At 45.1% G+C, this 17371-nt stretch overlaps 1 protein-coding gene across 1 annotated transcript in view; it reads right to left on the bottom strand.

Moving 5' to 3' along the window:
* Positions 1-1167: 1167 nt before the first annotated feature.
* The window catches only part of VPS54 (VPS54 subunit of GARP complex), a 28674-nt gene continuing 12470 nt past the window's right edge, over positions 1168-17371 (bottom strand). Inside the window, exons 10-22 of the mRNA XM_010215898.2 lie at positions 16555-16651; positions 15733-16070; positions 14013-14142; positions 12950-13131; positions 12107-12219; positions 11005-11068; positions 9693-9798; positions 5473-5560; positions 4847-4968; positions 4655-4735; positions 2830-2937; positions 1941-2035; positions 1168-1273 (exon numbers count right to left, since the gene is read on the bottom strand). Of these exons, the coding sequence (XP_010214200.2) occupies positions 1168-1273; positions 1941-2035; positions 2830-2937; positions 4655-4735; positions 4847-4968; positions 5473-5560; positions 9693-9798; positions 11005-11068; positions 12107-12219; positions 12950-13131; positions 14013-14142; positions 15733-16070; positions 16555-16651 (1630 nt within the window). The remainder of the gene's footprint in view (positions 1274-1940; positions 2036-2829; positions 2938-4654; positions 4736-4846; positions 4969-5472; positions 5561-9692; positions 9799-11004; positions 11069-12106; positions 12220-12949; positions 13132-14012; positions 14143-15732; positions 16071-16554; positions 16652-17371) is intronic.

The raw sequence follows: 17371 nt of genomic DNA, 5'->3' as shown, positions 1-17371 counted from the left end.
TGGATTATGGCACTTTGAGTACACCCATGTTCATATTGTTAGTCATGTATGTTAATTTATCATCACTTGTGATATTTCTAAATTTGTACAGGAATCACAAGCCCTGTCCTGATCACTTTTGATTTCTTAATGTTTCTCTTGTATTCACATGCAGACAGCTTTATTTTATAAGCTTAGTATAACACTGGTATGTATCATTAAAGAAGTTGGTCTTTAAAAACAACTGTGAGTGGAGAGGTTTCTTTTGAGGGCTCTTAGTGACACCTGTGACGTTACGAGGATGACTCCGGAGCTTGTCCTTGGAGTCGGAGGGGCGAGGACACAGGCACTTCCTCTCAGTCCTGGAAGCTTCTAGTCTTAAAAAGGTAGTATTAATAACTCCTAATCTATTTCAGTTAAACCTTCCTTAGGGCACCTGGCTGACCTTCTGTGGAGCAGCTTAAAACCATGAAAATGAGCTCTGTGCCTTTTCCTCTTCCTTTTTTTCTTTCTAGGCAGCTTTTTGCATCTTTAAAACAGTGGCAGAATTGGCAAGTACTAATCCTCTTTAAAATTAGCAGAACCTGATGCTTGTTTTGGAGACTGGAGGAGGCTCTGCCCCCACAGCCCTTTTACTACTCTGAAAGTGCACAGAACCCCCCGCCCCTTACTTTAATCCTCACTGGTGATTTTCATTCCAGAAGTCCGGTGTGGAGGTAACAGCTCCAGTGAACAGACAGGTATTAGAGAAGTGGCTTCAGCTGGGAGAAATACCCTGAAACAGGACAGCTCCCTAACAAAGCTGAATCCTATATTCAAGCAATCAAAAGACATTTATTTATATAAAGTTCTGTAAAAAAATAAATTTTAGAACAGCATCGTTTCATAGAGAAAAACATTTTCTACAGCATTCAACTGCAAGATTTTTATATTGTACCATCATTAAATAAGGTGGGACACCACGTGAATTTCATTGCACTAGAAGAAATGCAAAGCATCTTTTTAATATAAAGATATACAGAGCATTCTAGACAACTACAGCTGTGTTACAGCTATGTGTGTGTTTGGATTTGGTCCAAAGCAACCTGAGTCTGTTTCCAGAGCGTGACGGACATTGCACAGAGCTGCCGGCCCCTTCCTGGACACGCAGGGACCCTCCCTGTGCCCGCGGCTGCGGCAGAGCCTCAGTCACCTCTTCTGCTCCCAGATCTCAGCCATGTTCAGGTCCAGGTCGTTGAGGCCTTTCAGAGCTTGAAGGTTTCCAGTGTAAAAAGCTACGTCCGCCGTCACCAGCCTGCAGTGAAACCAGGGGCAGTTAGTGCCCGAGCCCACGGCGGCCTGAGATCTAGTGCCCACCCGGGCTAGTCACATGCATGTTAAATACCAGGTCAGAACAGAACGCTACTGACTACTGCCCATCTTACAGCTTAAAACCTGGATTCAATTTTAACTTGGAATATTAATTGCTGTAGTATTAACTTGAGTATTTTGGATGCTTAATATAAAAGGAGCCCAATGCACTGCCCGTTTAACAGCTGACGCACAGTTAAAAGCCCTCGAACAGCCTGGAAAGATCCTGGGCTCAGAACCCCCATCCTGCTGTCCCCTAGCAGCAAGCAGCAGGATGTAGGAACAGCAGGAAAAATTTAACCAGCATTCACAGAATTGGATTTTTAACCATTATTAAAGAAACAAGCACTTCAGCATAGGATAAGAGGGGAAAAAAAAAAAAAAAAAAAAAACAGGTTTGAGACCTAGGTCAATGAAAACTGGTAGCAACAGAGCTGGTAGGGCAGGGGCCAACGCTGACCTCCCCATCTACACCAAGCTGCTGCCCCTCTTACAGCTAAAAAACACCCAGTGCCACCCGGGTAACCCGGAGCGCAGCCGCGTTCTGCAGCTCCCAGCAGGGCTGAGCGGCTTCGGGTGCCTTTTGTAATGCTCGATATCAACGAACGTACCCGTTCTGAGGGCCTCCATCATTGACAACGTTGAGGTGGGCTAGCTGCCTCTTCAGATGAAGTTTGTAGCTTGCATTAATCCTTAAAAACAACATCTAGAAGAACCCACAGAATGAGAATAAGGAACCATCCCCATATTTGTGTCATTGCCTACAGAAAAACACACTGCAAACCATGTCTCAAGTCACTAAGCTTCCATTGTGTTCTTGTAAACCAGGTTGTTTTTTTTTTGCTTTCTAAGCTTTCTGGCCACATACAGCGTGTATGTGTGTGTGTGTGTGTGTGTGTGTGTGTGTGTATATGTAAATATATGTATAAATATATGTATATGTGCCACAGCAGGTGGGACTGTGTACATCCTCACCCGTTTGTTACGTGCCGAATTTAGAGCACACAGTCTCTGGAACATGAATGTCTCTTCCCTATTGCCTGAAGCACCTAGCAGCATATGTTAAGGCTAGAAAATAAATGACTCTTCTGACTTTTTTACTGTACTAAGACTATTAAAGGTTTCTTTTTCCTCCAAAAGGAAGTGGAAAAAAAAAACCCAAGAGTGCAAACAGACCTTTTAGTTTAGCGTAAAAGAGAAACTACAACTCTGCATTCCATGACTGTGTCAGGCTTCCTGTTCTTAGATTTACAGTTCTGCAGAAGCACTAACTGCAGGGGAAGCACAGACAAACAATGAAATCCACATCTAGCAGACTTGGCTTCACGTTGGATTTAAGGACCTCAACCCTGTTCAGCATTACAGAAGAATTCCCTACAAGGAATTCCCTGGAAGGGCTGCCTTTGAGTCACCAGCGTTGCCGCCCGTGCGGCACCTCAACCCATTTCTGCGTTTCTGCCTGGATGAAGCACCGGTCGCGCACACGGAGGCTGCTGCTACCTGAGTCTGCTCCTCGGGAAGGAGCTCGGAGATGGCTTCGTGCATCTTGGCCATCTGCTTGCAGATATTCCTGAAGCACGCCGAAGGAACGGGAGCTTTCACTTCATACTGCAACAGGAACAGAAGGATGAGTCCTTTCCACGCCTCGGAGCGGGGGATGCCCCGTCCCATGGGAAGCCCTGCGCTGCTCATGGCATTTTCACACATTACGGATTCAGAGACACTCTGCGGCTCTGCTTCGCTTCCTGCACGCAGCCTCAGCAACTCCCGACTTGGTCCATTCATCTTAGTTAGGTTATAATTGGTTTGGGCTTCTTTAATTGGTTCTCTTTGCTCATTATTTTTGCTCGGTTGCCATTAACCCACAATAATTATCCACATGCCAGGTCAGCACCAAACCGCCCGCCTGCCTGGCGCACGCAGCGCCGCTTCCACGGAGAGAGGGGAACAGCCTCCCGTGTCCACGGAGAGAGGGGAACAGCCCCCCGTGTCCTGCTTGCTGCCCACCTGTCTTGGGCTCTGGATTCTCACCAGGGCCAGTGCAACAGGAAATTCTCTCTACTGTGTGCACCTCCCAGGGTTTCACCAGAATGGTCCTCCAAGACGCATGCATCAGAATTTCTATCCAAATAGAAGCCCTAAGGAAACTCAGCATGGGCCAAGCTGAAAAAACACTGCACAAGTACCCGGGAAAGCAGAGTGAGGAACACCCCTTCCCTCACAGTGCCCGAGATGGGAGCAACAAGGCCCTGGGCAGCCAGGGCTAGAAAATGAACCCGGCTCCTCTGCTCCCGCCACGGAGAGGGCCGATCCGAGCTGGATTCGGAGGCACCGCGGGGAGGTTTCCCGCTGGGAAACCCCCTGGTTTTTATGTTCCCCGATATCTTCGCTGCCAACACGACATTTGGGAAACGAGAGCGGCCAAAACAGGGCAGCCGCCAGGAGGGGAGGCCAATAAGTCGCCCGCGGTCGTCTCCCCTCCCGCGAGTGCGGGGGGCGTCCCGGGGAGCCGGGCGGCCTCGCTCGGCCCTCGGGAGCCCTCAAGGACAGGAGCAGCCTCAGGTTGCAGCTCCCGTGGCCCCGAGGAGACCTGGAAGGGATCCCAAGGGACAGATACTGCTGACTACTGGCAACAAGGCAGACACTGCTGCTGGGGGCTGACTTCCTTAGGACCCAAGGTCTAACTTACAGCGTTTGCCTCTTGTTCTCAAGGCATAACAGCAAAAGTGATCAAAAAGGCAACCTACGATACAGCACAGGCCTCCCTCTCTAGGTGGAGACCACTATATAGATCTTTTAAAAGCTCAAACACATTTCACAAGTGACTTGAAGAGGATAGCATAAACGCCGAGGGAAGAAAATGGGCTCCTAAAAGGAACAGGTTTGCCCAAGCCCGTCAAATCTGCCACTGAAGAATTAATCTTTCCCCCACCCCAACATGAAATGGCTTAAAAAGTGGCAGAAAACCCAGAGCTAAAGCTGCCCAGGGGAGCAGAGCACTTCAGTCTGTAACACCAGAGCAGCTGCAGCAGCCGGAGCAGATCCGGTCACGGTGACGGAGCCAACGACCCGTTGGTGGTGGTGCTGGTGGTGCTACTGTGTGTGTGTGTGTGTGTGTGTGTGTGTGTGTGTGTGTGTGTGTACGGAGGGTGCACGGGACCCAGGCAGTGAGTGCAGCGCTGCCCTTGTGCATGGGCACCTTGAGGACGTTCAAACAAGTCCTGAACAGGAAAACCTGAGACTGCATTTGGAACATCTAGAGTATACACAGCAACACATCCCAAGGCAATTTAGACAGTGCATAATTATTTCCATAAATCATTACCTTGGATAATAGTTTGTCAAATAAGCTATCCATTATGGCTACGAGCTTTGCTGAAATTTCAGCTATGTGGTCATGATAATCCTGTAATGAAAGAAACCAGGTTTTATTTACTATCTAATGGCATTCATATTCTTCAGAGCACAAATGAAAAGCAGAACTTGTAGTTTAATTAGAAAGTGCCACAGGAATTACCTTCGTAATGTGGTCAAAATGCCTGAGCATGCTAAACTGTTTCGGCTGCAGTCGAGCTTCAAAATGAGCCCTGATAATAGGAATGTAGTGTACGATTAGCTGTAGGCAACGTGAAGAAAGAGCTGTAAACCCAGAAGGAAGAGAGGGAAAGAAAAATATAACTTAATTATTACAGGAACAGTCATTTGGTATAGACTGCACTTCCTTCAACATAAATAACAGCATCTAACACAATTTAATGTGCTTAAAGATTTTTAAAAAAGAGGCAGCTCCCAAGCCTGCCAAAGCCACCGCTGAAGTTACTACAGCTCTGCAGTCAAGCATTCCCAGGAAAACCTGTTCACTCCTATGTTGGCTCTTTTCTTTCCTTCATTTAGGACAGAAAAGTTTCAAATGTAAAGTGATCTGATAGCAAAGGAATTGGAGGCATTTCAGTGCATCCCTTAAATGGAAAAAAAAAAACTTACATTTTTACTCATATTTTACTCTCTTCCTAACAAACCTGCATCACCCTCTGTCTTCTACATGCAGCACCATGACATGGATGTAGCTTATCCTAAATACTTAGCTTCTACTAAACAGCCAGAAGAATATGATTTAAATATTTTAAACTCGAAAATCCATACCTAGATTTTTTGTAGTGATTGTTTTCAAACCAACAACTTGCAGCGCACCAGCTCCAAGCACGAGTTGGCAACTTCTAGAGTTGAAATACTGCAAGAGAAAGAAAAAGTTACCGAAAGTGCATGTTGCCATTTTAAGAACCACAAATATATCCCAAAGCGGCACTCCAGGATGAAAAGCAGTTTAGAAAAAGCATCAAAAGAAGTCTGCAGGACTGAACAGGTTACGACAAAATAAATGAAGGCCAATAGCCAAGTTTCATGTGTTCCTCCAAGAGGACTCCTAGCTAATAACTGCTCTGCGTGTGCTCTAACGATCCCGGGATCAGCACATCACCTAAGCCCGCGGGCTCAAGGCAAAAGCAGCATTTTCAGTGGGCTCTGATTTTTCTGACTCAGCTTACACTAAAGCACTCAAGGCAAGGTCTTCTGAAATACTCTTATTAAAAGTACAGCTGGCTACTCAGTGGTTTTATCTTGGAGGCCGGTTCCTGCCTCTTTACGGGACCTTTTGGGGAGGTTTCTCAGTTGGAAGGAAGGCAGCAGGGCAGACTGGCTGCACTCGGCCTTACTTTGAACACAGAACTGGGTCCTGCTTGGGGTTTCTCACCCCATTTCTCACACCTGGGCCTTGCAAGGAGCGCAGTGCAAAGCTTTGTTCAGGAAAACAGTAATCCCAGAATGGAAAATATCAAAGGAGCAGTTTTCTGCCCTGGCTTCAGACCCTCCCAACGGTCTGAGCATGAGCTGTTTGGTGCAGGGATATGGGGTAGAGCAATGAGCAATTCCTCTAGCAAGAGAGTATCACTCTGCGCCGATGCCCATAGTACCAATCTACTGAAGAAGCACAGTTTGGAGCAATAAATACCATTGGAAGTGTCCAAGCTGGCTTATGCTTTCTCAGGAAGATGCTGATGACAGGAATACACACTTATTTTCAGCAATAACACCCTCTGGGTACAAGAAGGCAACGACAGAGATGGAACAAGGGGTTTCCCCCCTTGTGCTGTCTGCCTATTCACACCTGAGTGTGCATCTCAGGGATGGAGCACCCCAGTGAACACGGCTTTTAGAGCATCCTTGGGCAAGAGGAGAGCAGGGAAAACACTCGGGCAATTAGGACTTAAGAAGGGAAATTGGTTCTGCTGAGGTTATTCTGGATTCTCTCCTCAAAACCTCAGCACGTATAATGGCTTCTTCAGCTGCTCCGAGCAGGACCTTGGCAAGGAGGGATTCCTCCAAGGCAGGGAAGGAAAAACTAACTGTGGTTTCAGCACTGAACCAAGGAAAACTGTGAAAGCGAAGCGTGCGCCAGGGTGAATAAAGCTGACCTCACTGGACTCTTGAAAGGACCAAATTCGCTCCTGCTCAGGGAGCTACATTTGTGTTTGTAACACCAAAAACGCTGACCTCTCAGGAATGATGCACGGGTGATTTAAGGCTATGTCAGATTCCCCCCGCACACCGGGAGAGTTCCACGTACTGGGTGACTCATGGCTGGATCGTCCCTTGTCGGCTCCAGCAGAAAAGCAGCATCATTAAATGTATGCAGGCCAACTAAGGTCTCTGCAGCAGGGAAACAGCCCTTATTAGCAGAATCCATCTTATTTTGGTATTCTGGTCTACTACCTAGCTTGGGGCACAAGATATTCTAGATTGGGCTGAGTGAGTCAGGAGAGACAGGGAAACTGTCACTGTCACCCTCAGTTCCTGCAGTGTGAGCACGAGGAGCTTCCTTGCTGGCTCTGGCTTATGTGGGTTACAGGGAGTTCTGCTTCCTCTTCATCTTTGAGCACTTTTTTTTTTCTTCCTTTTTTTTGCTGTAAGCATGGGAAAAATACAGAGAAAGTGATATTGCCATCTGAGAGCAAGGAGAGTTTGCAGCAAGTATCTGCAAACAGCAGGACACGTCCCGGCTGGAGCAGCAGCTTTGCTCTCCCATGTGCTCCATGTCACAGCATTTCTTGAGGAGCCCTTTCCAGCAATCAGCCCCCTGCCCAGGGCTGGCAGAGCCACTTCTTTCATTCGGAGCATTATGTTATGTACAGCTCTTTGAAAAAGGACTTTTCATCCAGAAAATTCTTGTGCCTTTTTTTTTCCCCTCTCCAATTTATCCATATTGGACAGAAAACAAAACTAAGGACTACAATTAGATATTTCCTCGAACAACTCAGCAGTCAATATGCTTTTGTTCTCTCTGGCCTTGCACAAAAGCTTTGGTCTATTGCTGTGCCCCTGGTCAAGATACCTATCAAGTTTTCCTTTCTTTGTGCCTTTAAGGGAAGGGTGATGTGTGATGGAAAACTAACTCGCAGCTACTGCTGGAAAATCATTTGAGCAGCCTACATTTCATGACCAGCTATCTTCTGGCGAGATCTCAAGTATCCTATAAGCTGGAAACAAAGCACAAGGAATTCCATTGTTTTTATTGCCTTTGAGGCAGGAACACATATACAGAGTACATGGAAGAGTTGACAACAGTCCCATGTGGTATTTGGGTTTTATTTTTACCTTCAGTTCCCCCTTTCTGTCACAGACTGTGAGAAATCTTTTAAGTTCTGCTCTTTTCCATCTGATAGAGCACAGAAAGCGTAGGAGGAAAAACAAACCAATGCAACTCAGTGCTTTTAAAAACATTATCCTCACATTGAGGTCACCCAGGAGAACAGGCAGCTTATGCACTGACAGAGACTACGGGGTCAGACTTGTTTTGTTCATTCAGTTCTCCAGACCTACCACTTTCTTTTAGGGCAATGGCAACAAATTAAGTCCTTGTCAAGTGACTTAAACTCTGTGGTTCTCAATGGGAAGCAGAACACTCAGGGCTCCAAGGGCTTATGTCTGAGCAGTGCTTCCTTTGGGAAACAGGGTGGGAATTGGGAGGCCAAACCTACACAGAGCTCAAAGGCTGATCCTCTCCCTTCTACCTGAAGCAACTGTTGCTCTACAACTCATCTCTGCAATACAGAGGTTTCCCCTTGCCCAGAATTAAGCTTTTTTGCCACACTCCTGCGCCACAGTTTGCACAGAATTTGCTTCCTCTCCTCTTCTCCTCCATAGAGAGGAACAAGACTTTTCTTTATGCCTCCTGGTGGACATGAGAAGTAGAACTGTCAAACTGAAAAGTATCACACACTGTCTAAGCTCCACTGAGGTGTTTAGCTTAGGTTAGAGCTCACTAAATGTCTGGTAGATCATTATAAGCAAGGTCTATAAAGAATGACAGACGCTCATGTTCCCTCCTGCAATACAGGAATATTATGAACTCACCCGATGGCCTGCTGGGGACAAAGCAACAGGAAAGCAGCTTGTCTGAAACATCAAGGGAGCAATATCCCCTCCTTGTGCCTGCCTCGAGGAACGCGTTTCTGCATCCTGATACCTTTTCTCTGAACCTTTGAGGTGCCTCTGGCCTATTCTCCTCAGCACATTACAAACTGTAAGGTCCATCTCCCAGGGTACTCCCAGCCAGCATATGCCAAAATGTATTTTGTAGAGAAGAATCTGCTGCCCTTGTAGGGATGCTCATGTTCATCACTCTAATGCCTGATGTAACCTTTGTAGGCAAAACCAAAGATAAAAACCTTGGAATAAATTGAGTTGTAGGCTTTGGGTACGTGTAACAATTTTAGCTGTATTCATGTGTTCCTTTTATTACTATTTACTGGTCTTACCTTGTTGTACCTGTCTTCCACCAGTCTTCCTCTTCTCTAGCAAGGAATAAAAGACCAGGGCCTATTCATTCATCATCTTTACCTTAAGCTACCTTTACAGTGGCTTTGTCACAACCTATTTTTCACCCTTATGATGATATTACTTCTACTGACTTGCACAAAGCAAGAGACTAGTTTCTTTCATGACTGCAGATATGTATCAATGGGATCTGGAATGAAACTGCATTTTCTCCAACAGCACTGCTTATACCTCCAGCCTGAAGGAATAACTGCTATGAAAATTACTGCCAGATGAAACTTGCAGATTCCCAGGTGGAGAAAAAAGAAAAGGAAGGACATCCTTCCTGAAGTTAATTCACCCAACATATCTGACCTTCAAATCTGTGTGTTTAAAAAACCTACCTTGTAACAGAGTAACAAACAAAATCATTTTAGTGTAACTTATATGGTTTATGTTACATCATAAAAGCACATAAAGCATTTGGGAGAGTAATCCACAGTCTCCTGGCCTGAATCCCTGTGACCAGGGCAGGCAGGACACGCTCATACCTTCAGTAAATCAGACAGGCGGGTAAGCATGTCAGTGGTGATGGAGGGAATGTTGTCCACACACTGGCAGTACTCGAGGATTATTCTTATTAACAGCAACACTGTCCTGCAAGAGAGGTAAGAGCCAAATGTTAGCCCCATTAGATGCTGAAAAATTAAATAAAGTCCACTCACAAGACTAGAAAGCTACCTAATGCTACAGGTCGTAGCATTAAATCAATCCACTCACTGGCGTGGGACAAAAGTGAACTGTAAAGAGGATATACAGAGATGGCTGTAAGCACTATCCACTCCACAGGGTGGTTGGGGGAAATACTGAACAAATACGAGAGAAAAATGTCTAAAGTTTACAGAAGAACTTCTTATTTCAAAGGGTGACTACTGTGGAACTCGAAGTCTCCATTCAGATGTTAGAGGGGAAAAAGCCTTAAAGCTCCTTTCTTAAAATACTGTACAACTCCGGCCAACTCTTGGTAACTGAAAATCCAGAGCCTATAGACAATGACAATCAGTGGAAAGGCTGCTATAAATGCAGATAAGTGAAAAAAATGGACAAACATATGGTCTATTAAATGTATTTTTTCTCCCTCAGAGAAATGCTCTTTACCCTCTAAAGGCTGCTCAAATACCTCAACCTGAAACACTATTTTGCAGTGATAGCAGGAGGCTGGTTTTAAGTTCTAAGCAATTGGGTTTCTGCTTGTAATTAAACGATGGCACCTCACCACAAAGCACCCCGAAACAACAGCTGGTCAAAGACACCATGAAAATCAGCACTTTCTTGTTCTAAGTTTGGGACAATTTAACCTTTTTGGACTCAGGTTTCACTGAAGCCTGACAGGTCGGTCTCTCTACCAAAAGAGCATCTCATGGATGCTTAAGCTTCTCCATCTTCAGAAATACAGAAGACTTGCAAATTAAGTAGTAGTGGTATTCATATTTTAAAAGCGCTTTGATATAATCAGTATTAAGAAATTCACATTCAAACCAAAAGCAATGCAGATACAAAGAAATAACATGCAGCACATGCAATGTGGTGTGAAGATAAATGTGTATCTTCACAAATACATGTTTTCATAAAGTAACTGCAAAACAAACACCATCTTCAATTTCAGCTTAGTTGTTTAGAGAAGAACAGAGAACAACTGGCAATGTTTTATAATTGTTTGGAAACAAAAGAGTGATTAATCTGTGGAAAGAAGGCTCTTATTTTATTCAGGTAAGGATGCTAAAGCTGTTAGTATTCACCCACAGTTCTGCCCAAAAGCACTTGCCAACTAACCCACTGCTAAGAGAGAAGACTGCAGCTTACCCAACTGTCGCATATTTTTGTCCTTCAACAACGAGGAATTCAGTGGGTTTTCTTTCTTCAGCAGCTAAACGTTTAACGAGAAAGGGAGAGGGATGAGCACAGAGCATGTGGGTTTCCAGAAGTGAAGTGTTTCCCTTACTAAGGCTTGGAAAAAACAAACAAATCAATCCTTGGAGCACCACTTTCTACTTTGTAATAGTCACATGCAGAACGCAGGTGGCCACACATCATAATTAGGACCAGTATCACTATTTATACTGTCAGTAATGCCCTGGAGTGCTTCTGCTGAAAGCAAAGGCTAACAAGCACATTTCCATGCTGCGCTCCATCGCTTCTAGGGTTAATGCCTTTACGTCCTCTATCTGTTATGTCCTTTTTCTTGGGGGAGAGGTGGGAATGGGGCCTTTCTCGACTGTGATATTACTGTTTTTATCCCAACTTTCTCCTCAGTTGCCATCTTTCTCGCCCTCTAAATATGTTCTCTTCCTTTTCTAGCTGCTCATGTAGGTTCATCGCCACCACCCTGGGAAAGCAATCCTACAAGGCAAGGAGTGCACAATAATGCAATCTCGTTTTGCACACAGGGAAATGAGGGTGTTTTTTGCTTCTTGTTCCTCATCTGAGGCCACGTGAGGATCCTGTGGTGAGGTAAATAATTGAAGAGACCCAAGTTTTCAGTTGAGTGAGCAGCCACATAGCATGCCAGCTTTCAGCTGAACAACTGGCAAATCAAGTAGTGCCAAAAAGCACCGTTTCACACAAACAGGGCTGAGCTCTTCTGTTTCTTCCAACAATTCCACGTTACGTTCTGGAGAAAGACTGTATTTGTGCAAAGACTCTAAGCCTCTGTTTTGGGAATCTCCATTCCTGAGCTAGCCCCTAAATGGGTTCTGCTAAGACTCTTTTAAGGTCAACTCAAATTTGAACAGTGCAAACAAGAGAAAAAAATATATATACAAATCATCTTCCTTTTGCACTCCCCAGAACACAGCAAACAAGCACAGATCAAGACTGATGCTGGGATGTATCTGGCCGCATTCAGTAACAGCATTTGCTGACAATCACTTGAAATGAGCTAACAGCAGCACTGCAGGATACCCACCTGCTGCCTTTTTTTCAGGGAGAGAAATTCTGCCATCTGATACGGAATCGACGAGATCCTGAAACTCGGCAGGGACTTCAGCTTGCTTCCAGCGCTCGTTGTCCAGGAGGAGACTGCAAACACAAGGGCAAGGAGGTTGAGAAAATGAAATACCTTGTATCTTTATGCCTCTCCTGCATGCACTGCTGTGGAATCAAAACTACAGTAATTTAAGAAGAGCCAAGGACTGAAAAATGCTACATCATTAATCCTTATTATAAAGAGATACTCCATAAGGGTAGTAACAAACTCAAAATCCTGTTGCCTGGGCACTTTATGGTTTCTACATCCAATCTACCCTAGAAGGCCAGAGGCCCTTGTAGGAATAAAGATCCTTTTGTGATCACTGCCACGGAAATGATGTGGCAACATGGTCATTTTGAGAGCTATTGAGGGATGAAGGCAAACAGACTAAATGTTCATAGGAAGGCTGCTCTCAAGCATTACAGACCACAACCAGCCACACACATCTGGCTGGGGAGTCACTGTTCTGAAATTCCTAGTCCCTGAGACAGGGAAGTCCCACCCTTCAATATCAATAAAAACTCAGGCAGTTTTTAGTCCTTCCTGTAGTTATTACTGCCCCAATTTAGACAGTTGTAGAATAATCCAATTAAAAGAGGTTCTGAGGAATGTAAAACAATCAAAAATAATAGGATTTTACAACAGTTTCCATCCCCTTCTTGTACTCATCACTAGAAGTGGATTACAGGTGTGCCAGGCAGCAAAAGACTTCTGCTTACACAGAATGCAACTGATAAAATTCTTCTTTTACAAACACGAAGAGCTTCTACTGAGAGATACCTTAGCTTTGTCTTCCTCTCCTCATGGAACCTATTCACAAATCTGTTGGCTTGGCTCTGAAGTGCTCCTCGCAAGGACATACTTTTCCTGCCACAGATCTGCTCAGTATCTAAAATAAAGCCTTCCATCAGCCGGGAGAGGGCAACGAACTCGCTGGAGTTCAGCTTCTCCAGGAAGCCATCCTATGTGCAAAGGAAAAGGCTGTAAGGAGATTAACACCACAAAAATCCAGAGACGTGAGGAAGCCTCTAGACAGCCTGTGCGAGCGCCAGGGAGAAATTAAAGATGCAGAATTCAGAGTTCAGTTCTTAGTACTAACTCCTGCAATAAACTAATTTGGCTCTGGATAAGACCCCTCTGCTAAGGCTCATCCCCAAGTGAGATTTGTGTTGCTGTGTGCCTACTTACTGTGATTTTTGCTGGGGACAGGTCTGACCCACAGGCTGCTGGCTGGTGCCAGGCACAGAGCACCTCTCAGTGTGTTAGTCCTCTGTGCACCTTCCCTTCTGTGAGATATTGGGGAGAGCCAAATCCCAGTGCAGAGCAGGATAAAATATAATAAAGGTTGGCTAGAAGCACGCGGGACCTTAATGCAAACCTGACTGTGACACACCACAGGGGTGAGAGACTGGGTTTTCCTGTGGTTTTGTGTGCTCTGGGCCTGCCAAATCCCCCCAGATTTTCCCCACTGGCTTTGCATCAGAGCGAAGGTACTGAGAAGTCATAATATGGGTCCACTAGTGCCTGAAGCAGTGATGTTACCTAACTCCACAGGGTATATTAGAGTGGCTAAATTATAGCCACCTTGTCATAGATACTCTGTATTCCCTGCACAGAGCTTCCAGCATGGCATGTTGTGGGGTAGGGACCCAAGTAGGTCACAGAAACTCATAAGGCCTTAGAGTGACATATGTTAATCAACACCAAGTGCATGTGACAGCAGGAACAGCTACTCAATCTCAATCGAGAACGCTTTTTGAAATCTTGCTTATTAAACCAGTAACAGGTAACAACTTTTCACTAAGGCTGCGAGCCCGACCGTAGTCCCGGTGAAGCTCCCTACCTTGGCCCGTGCCATGAGGAACTTGACCGAGCGATCGTGGCAGATATCCGAGGCATTATACAGCAGGTCCTGGATGTTGTTTGCCAGCTTGCCCAGCTCCAGGTCTGTCAGTTTCATGTCATCAGTCATCCTACGAGGGACAGAACCACATGGTTGAATATCCATATCTATATATACATAATAAATCAGTATTTTATATATATACACACACATATATATGTTTCTTTTCACCATCTGAAGGAGGAAAGAGCCTTGCAGCAGCTGTCGAATACAATCAGTTAATCACCAAAGTGGCTTGGTACAGATGGGACCTCCTAAGCTGCTGTCACTGCCACATCAGTCCGCCTGATAAGCAAGTACACAACTCTATTATCTTAATATTTTTAAATCCTCACTCTAATTGTAATTACCTAAGGCAGAAAATATGATACAGCAGTAATTAATAAAATAAATATTGCTATAATTTACCCAGCTCCCCTAATACTTAGGCATCACTAGCATATGACAGACAAAAACAGTATTTTTCTTCCAGTGCAAAGTGCAGTTTCCGAAGGAGATATCCCGCAGCGCTCACCACCTTAATCTCCAAGCTACAACTCTTTGAGCTTCAGGCTCTTAAGCTTGTGCTTTTTGGAAATACTTTCACAGTTTGTCTGCTGCTTTGAGGACAAAACTCTGCTGTTCACCCAGCTAAGATATGAGGACCATTTTCTGGTCTAGCCAGGCTGACAGTGTGAGAGGAAGGTGGGAGCCCAGGATGCTGGGAAGCAGCCACTCAGCCAACACTGCTGTAACTGTCCCATTTTTTCCTCTAAACACAAAGCAGGGTTCCTCAGAAGAGCAGAAAAGGGATGAAGCAAATTCATTTTAGAACAAGTTAAGTAGCTACTCTCAAACTCTTTTGTTACTAGAGAGCTCTTTGTGGTATATAACTAGCTACTACCTTGGCAAAATGCTCCCAATCGGTTGGGATCCAAGTCCTTCCTCCTCACTCGAATTCCCTTGATTCCTCTGTGCACTGCAGTTCTTGTATGGCACCAGTGTTTGGGCACAAGGAGACCCAACTCCATTTTATGTACACAATATTGACTGTAAATCTATGTCATGCAGCCAGCACTGTGATTTGGAGGGGCAAATGGTGGCAGTTGCCTCAGCTCCAAGACACAGACACTCAAGTACCCAATTTCACCCAAGCAGGGGTGAACTTCCATCCGTAAATACGTGGAAAAAGTTGCAGTGACTGGACGCCTACAGGGCTGCACTGCCTGTTACCAGAGCATTGGGATGTATTTATTTAGCCATGCAAGTCACTGAGCAGGCAGTGAGCAGCACTTTTCATCAAGGTATATTTCACTGAGACAGCTTAATAAAAATAAAGATTAGCTATCATGAGCAGGCAGGAGAATGAGATGCTGCAACCAGCCAAGGGCACAGGGGTGATTAACGTCTTTTATGGAAGCTAGACTTGCATCTGCCCTGCTTTGCAAAGCAGAAGGCTCCCCAGCACAACAAATGGAGAAGGAGCCTCTCCAAAAGACACGGTCTGATGGCAAGCTCCAGCGATGGTGCTAGAGGACCATTTATATTTCACTTACCTAGAAAAGTCACACACACCTCCAAAGACTTGAACAGCAGCCTCAAAACAACCCCTGGCACCCACTACCTCGCCTATTCCCACGGCGAGTTGGAGACGGGCAGCGCAGAGCCCACGTTTACTCACATCATCTCCACTCCTCCCGGCGTGACAGAGGACGACGTCTGCTCCTTGCTGGAGGACGAGTCGGTGGTGCCCTCCGGCTCGGAGACCGAGTCGCTGCTGCAGGGCTCGCTGCTGGGGGACACGTTCCTTTGGGAGGCAGTGTCGGCCACCGCCGCCGGGAGGTCCCCCTCGCCGAACGCGTCGCTTATGAACAGGCCCTCGTGGGTCAGATAAGCCACCTCGGTGTCCACTGCGCTGTCCTTCGCCGAGTCCTTCTGCAACGGCTCCTCCAGCTCTCTGGTTTTCTGGTTCTTGTCTAGAACCAAGAGAACCACGCTACGGATAACATTTAATGTTGCCTAGAACCAAATAGAGTGTTTATTATCAAAAAAACTGTAGCACAAGCTTGAGCTGAAAAAAGATATTTCCTTTTGCCCATAAAATTAAAGTAAAGCCTGGCTTTATCTTCTATCATGTAATTAGCATTCTGAGACAGACCTGTTTGTCTCTGATGGCAATCGATATCAGATATATCGGAGAAAGGTGCAAGAAACCTCATTTGGAGTAATCTGCCACATTCAAAAGTGCTGTCCTAATCCCTAACAGCCTCAGATGGATGTAATCAAGCAACAAGAGGTATTAGCTCCCTCCCAGGGCTTTCTTTGTTAGCACTAATCATTTTTGCCCTGGATGCTAATTTTCACATATCCCTCTTTCAATCAAAAGTTTGAGTCCTATAATCAAAATCAACACCTTAAGATTTCACATGGAAAATAGCCTCACCCCGTTTCTGCAAAATGCCTGAACAAATTATATGAAGCTCTTGATAAACTAATGTCTTACCTTAATTCTCTTGAGGAAGATGGTAAACTTAGAAAAAATATTCTTCAGTAAATCAAACCACTGAGGAAAATTCATCATCCTCATCTGGTCTGCAAGCCTTAAAGAATAAATAAATAAAGGTCATTTAAACAAAAAACATGCTTTAAATGGAATTGTAAATAGTAAATACAAGGAAGTTAGTGCAGACTTATCTTGGGGCAAAAGACCCCACCTGAACAACAGCCACAATTAGCACAAAGCAAGTGGAACAAGGAAGGAGGTGCTTAAAATACATCATGCCAGGAAAGTGAAAGCCTCTCACCTAACACTGAGCTTTCCCAAGGCATGCTATTATTTCCCCGTGGGATTAGTATGTAGCAAAAATGGGGCAGGGGTGGGAAAGGGGAAATCAAATTGTCACAGACTGTATCACACACACACACACAAAAAAAGTTACAGCTATTACTAGAGTCTCATTATAAGCCCACACAGTCGCACTGCAATGAGAACAATTCTGCCAAAGTGCAAGCCAAGGGCTGAGAGCAAAGGGCAGAAAGTCACCAACAGAAGGAAAGTAAAACCCTGTAATAGATTCTTACGTCCCTAAAATAAATAAATACATTTTGCAGAATAATAAACATTGGAGAATGGGAAACGAATACACTGTTTCTAAAAATGGCCCTGTTCCCAGGGTCTCTAGAAGTTCCTTATGCAGCCGCTGCTCAAACTACATCAGGCTGCAGCCAGTCAAGGCTTGAGTATCTGCAAGGTCAGAGATCCCACAGCCTCCCTGGGCCCCTTCAAATGTAAATTTAATTTAAAAAATAAAATAAATGCA

This window comes from Tinamus guttatus, unplaced genomic scaffold (assembly GCF_059628265.1).
Source record: "Tinamus guttatus ecotype Peru unplaced genomic scaffold, ASM5962826v1 Tinamus_guttatus_pri_ptg000116l, whole genome shotgun sequence".
NCBI classification, from domain to species: domain Eukaryota; kingdom Metazoa; phylum Chordata; class Aves; order Tinamiformes; family Tinamidae; genus Tinamus; species Tinamus guttatus.
Note: the sequence above shows the minus strand (reverse complement) of the source record. Positions and strands in the feature narration are given on the sequence as shown.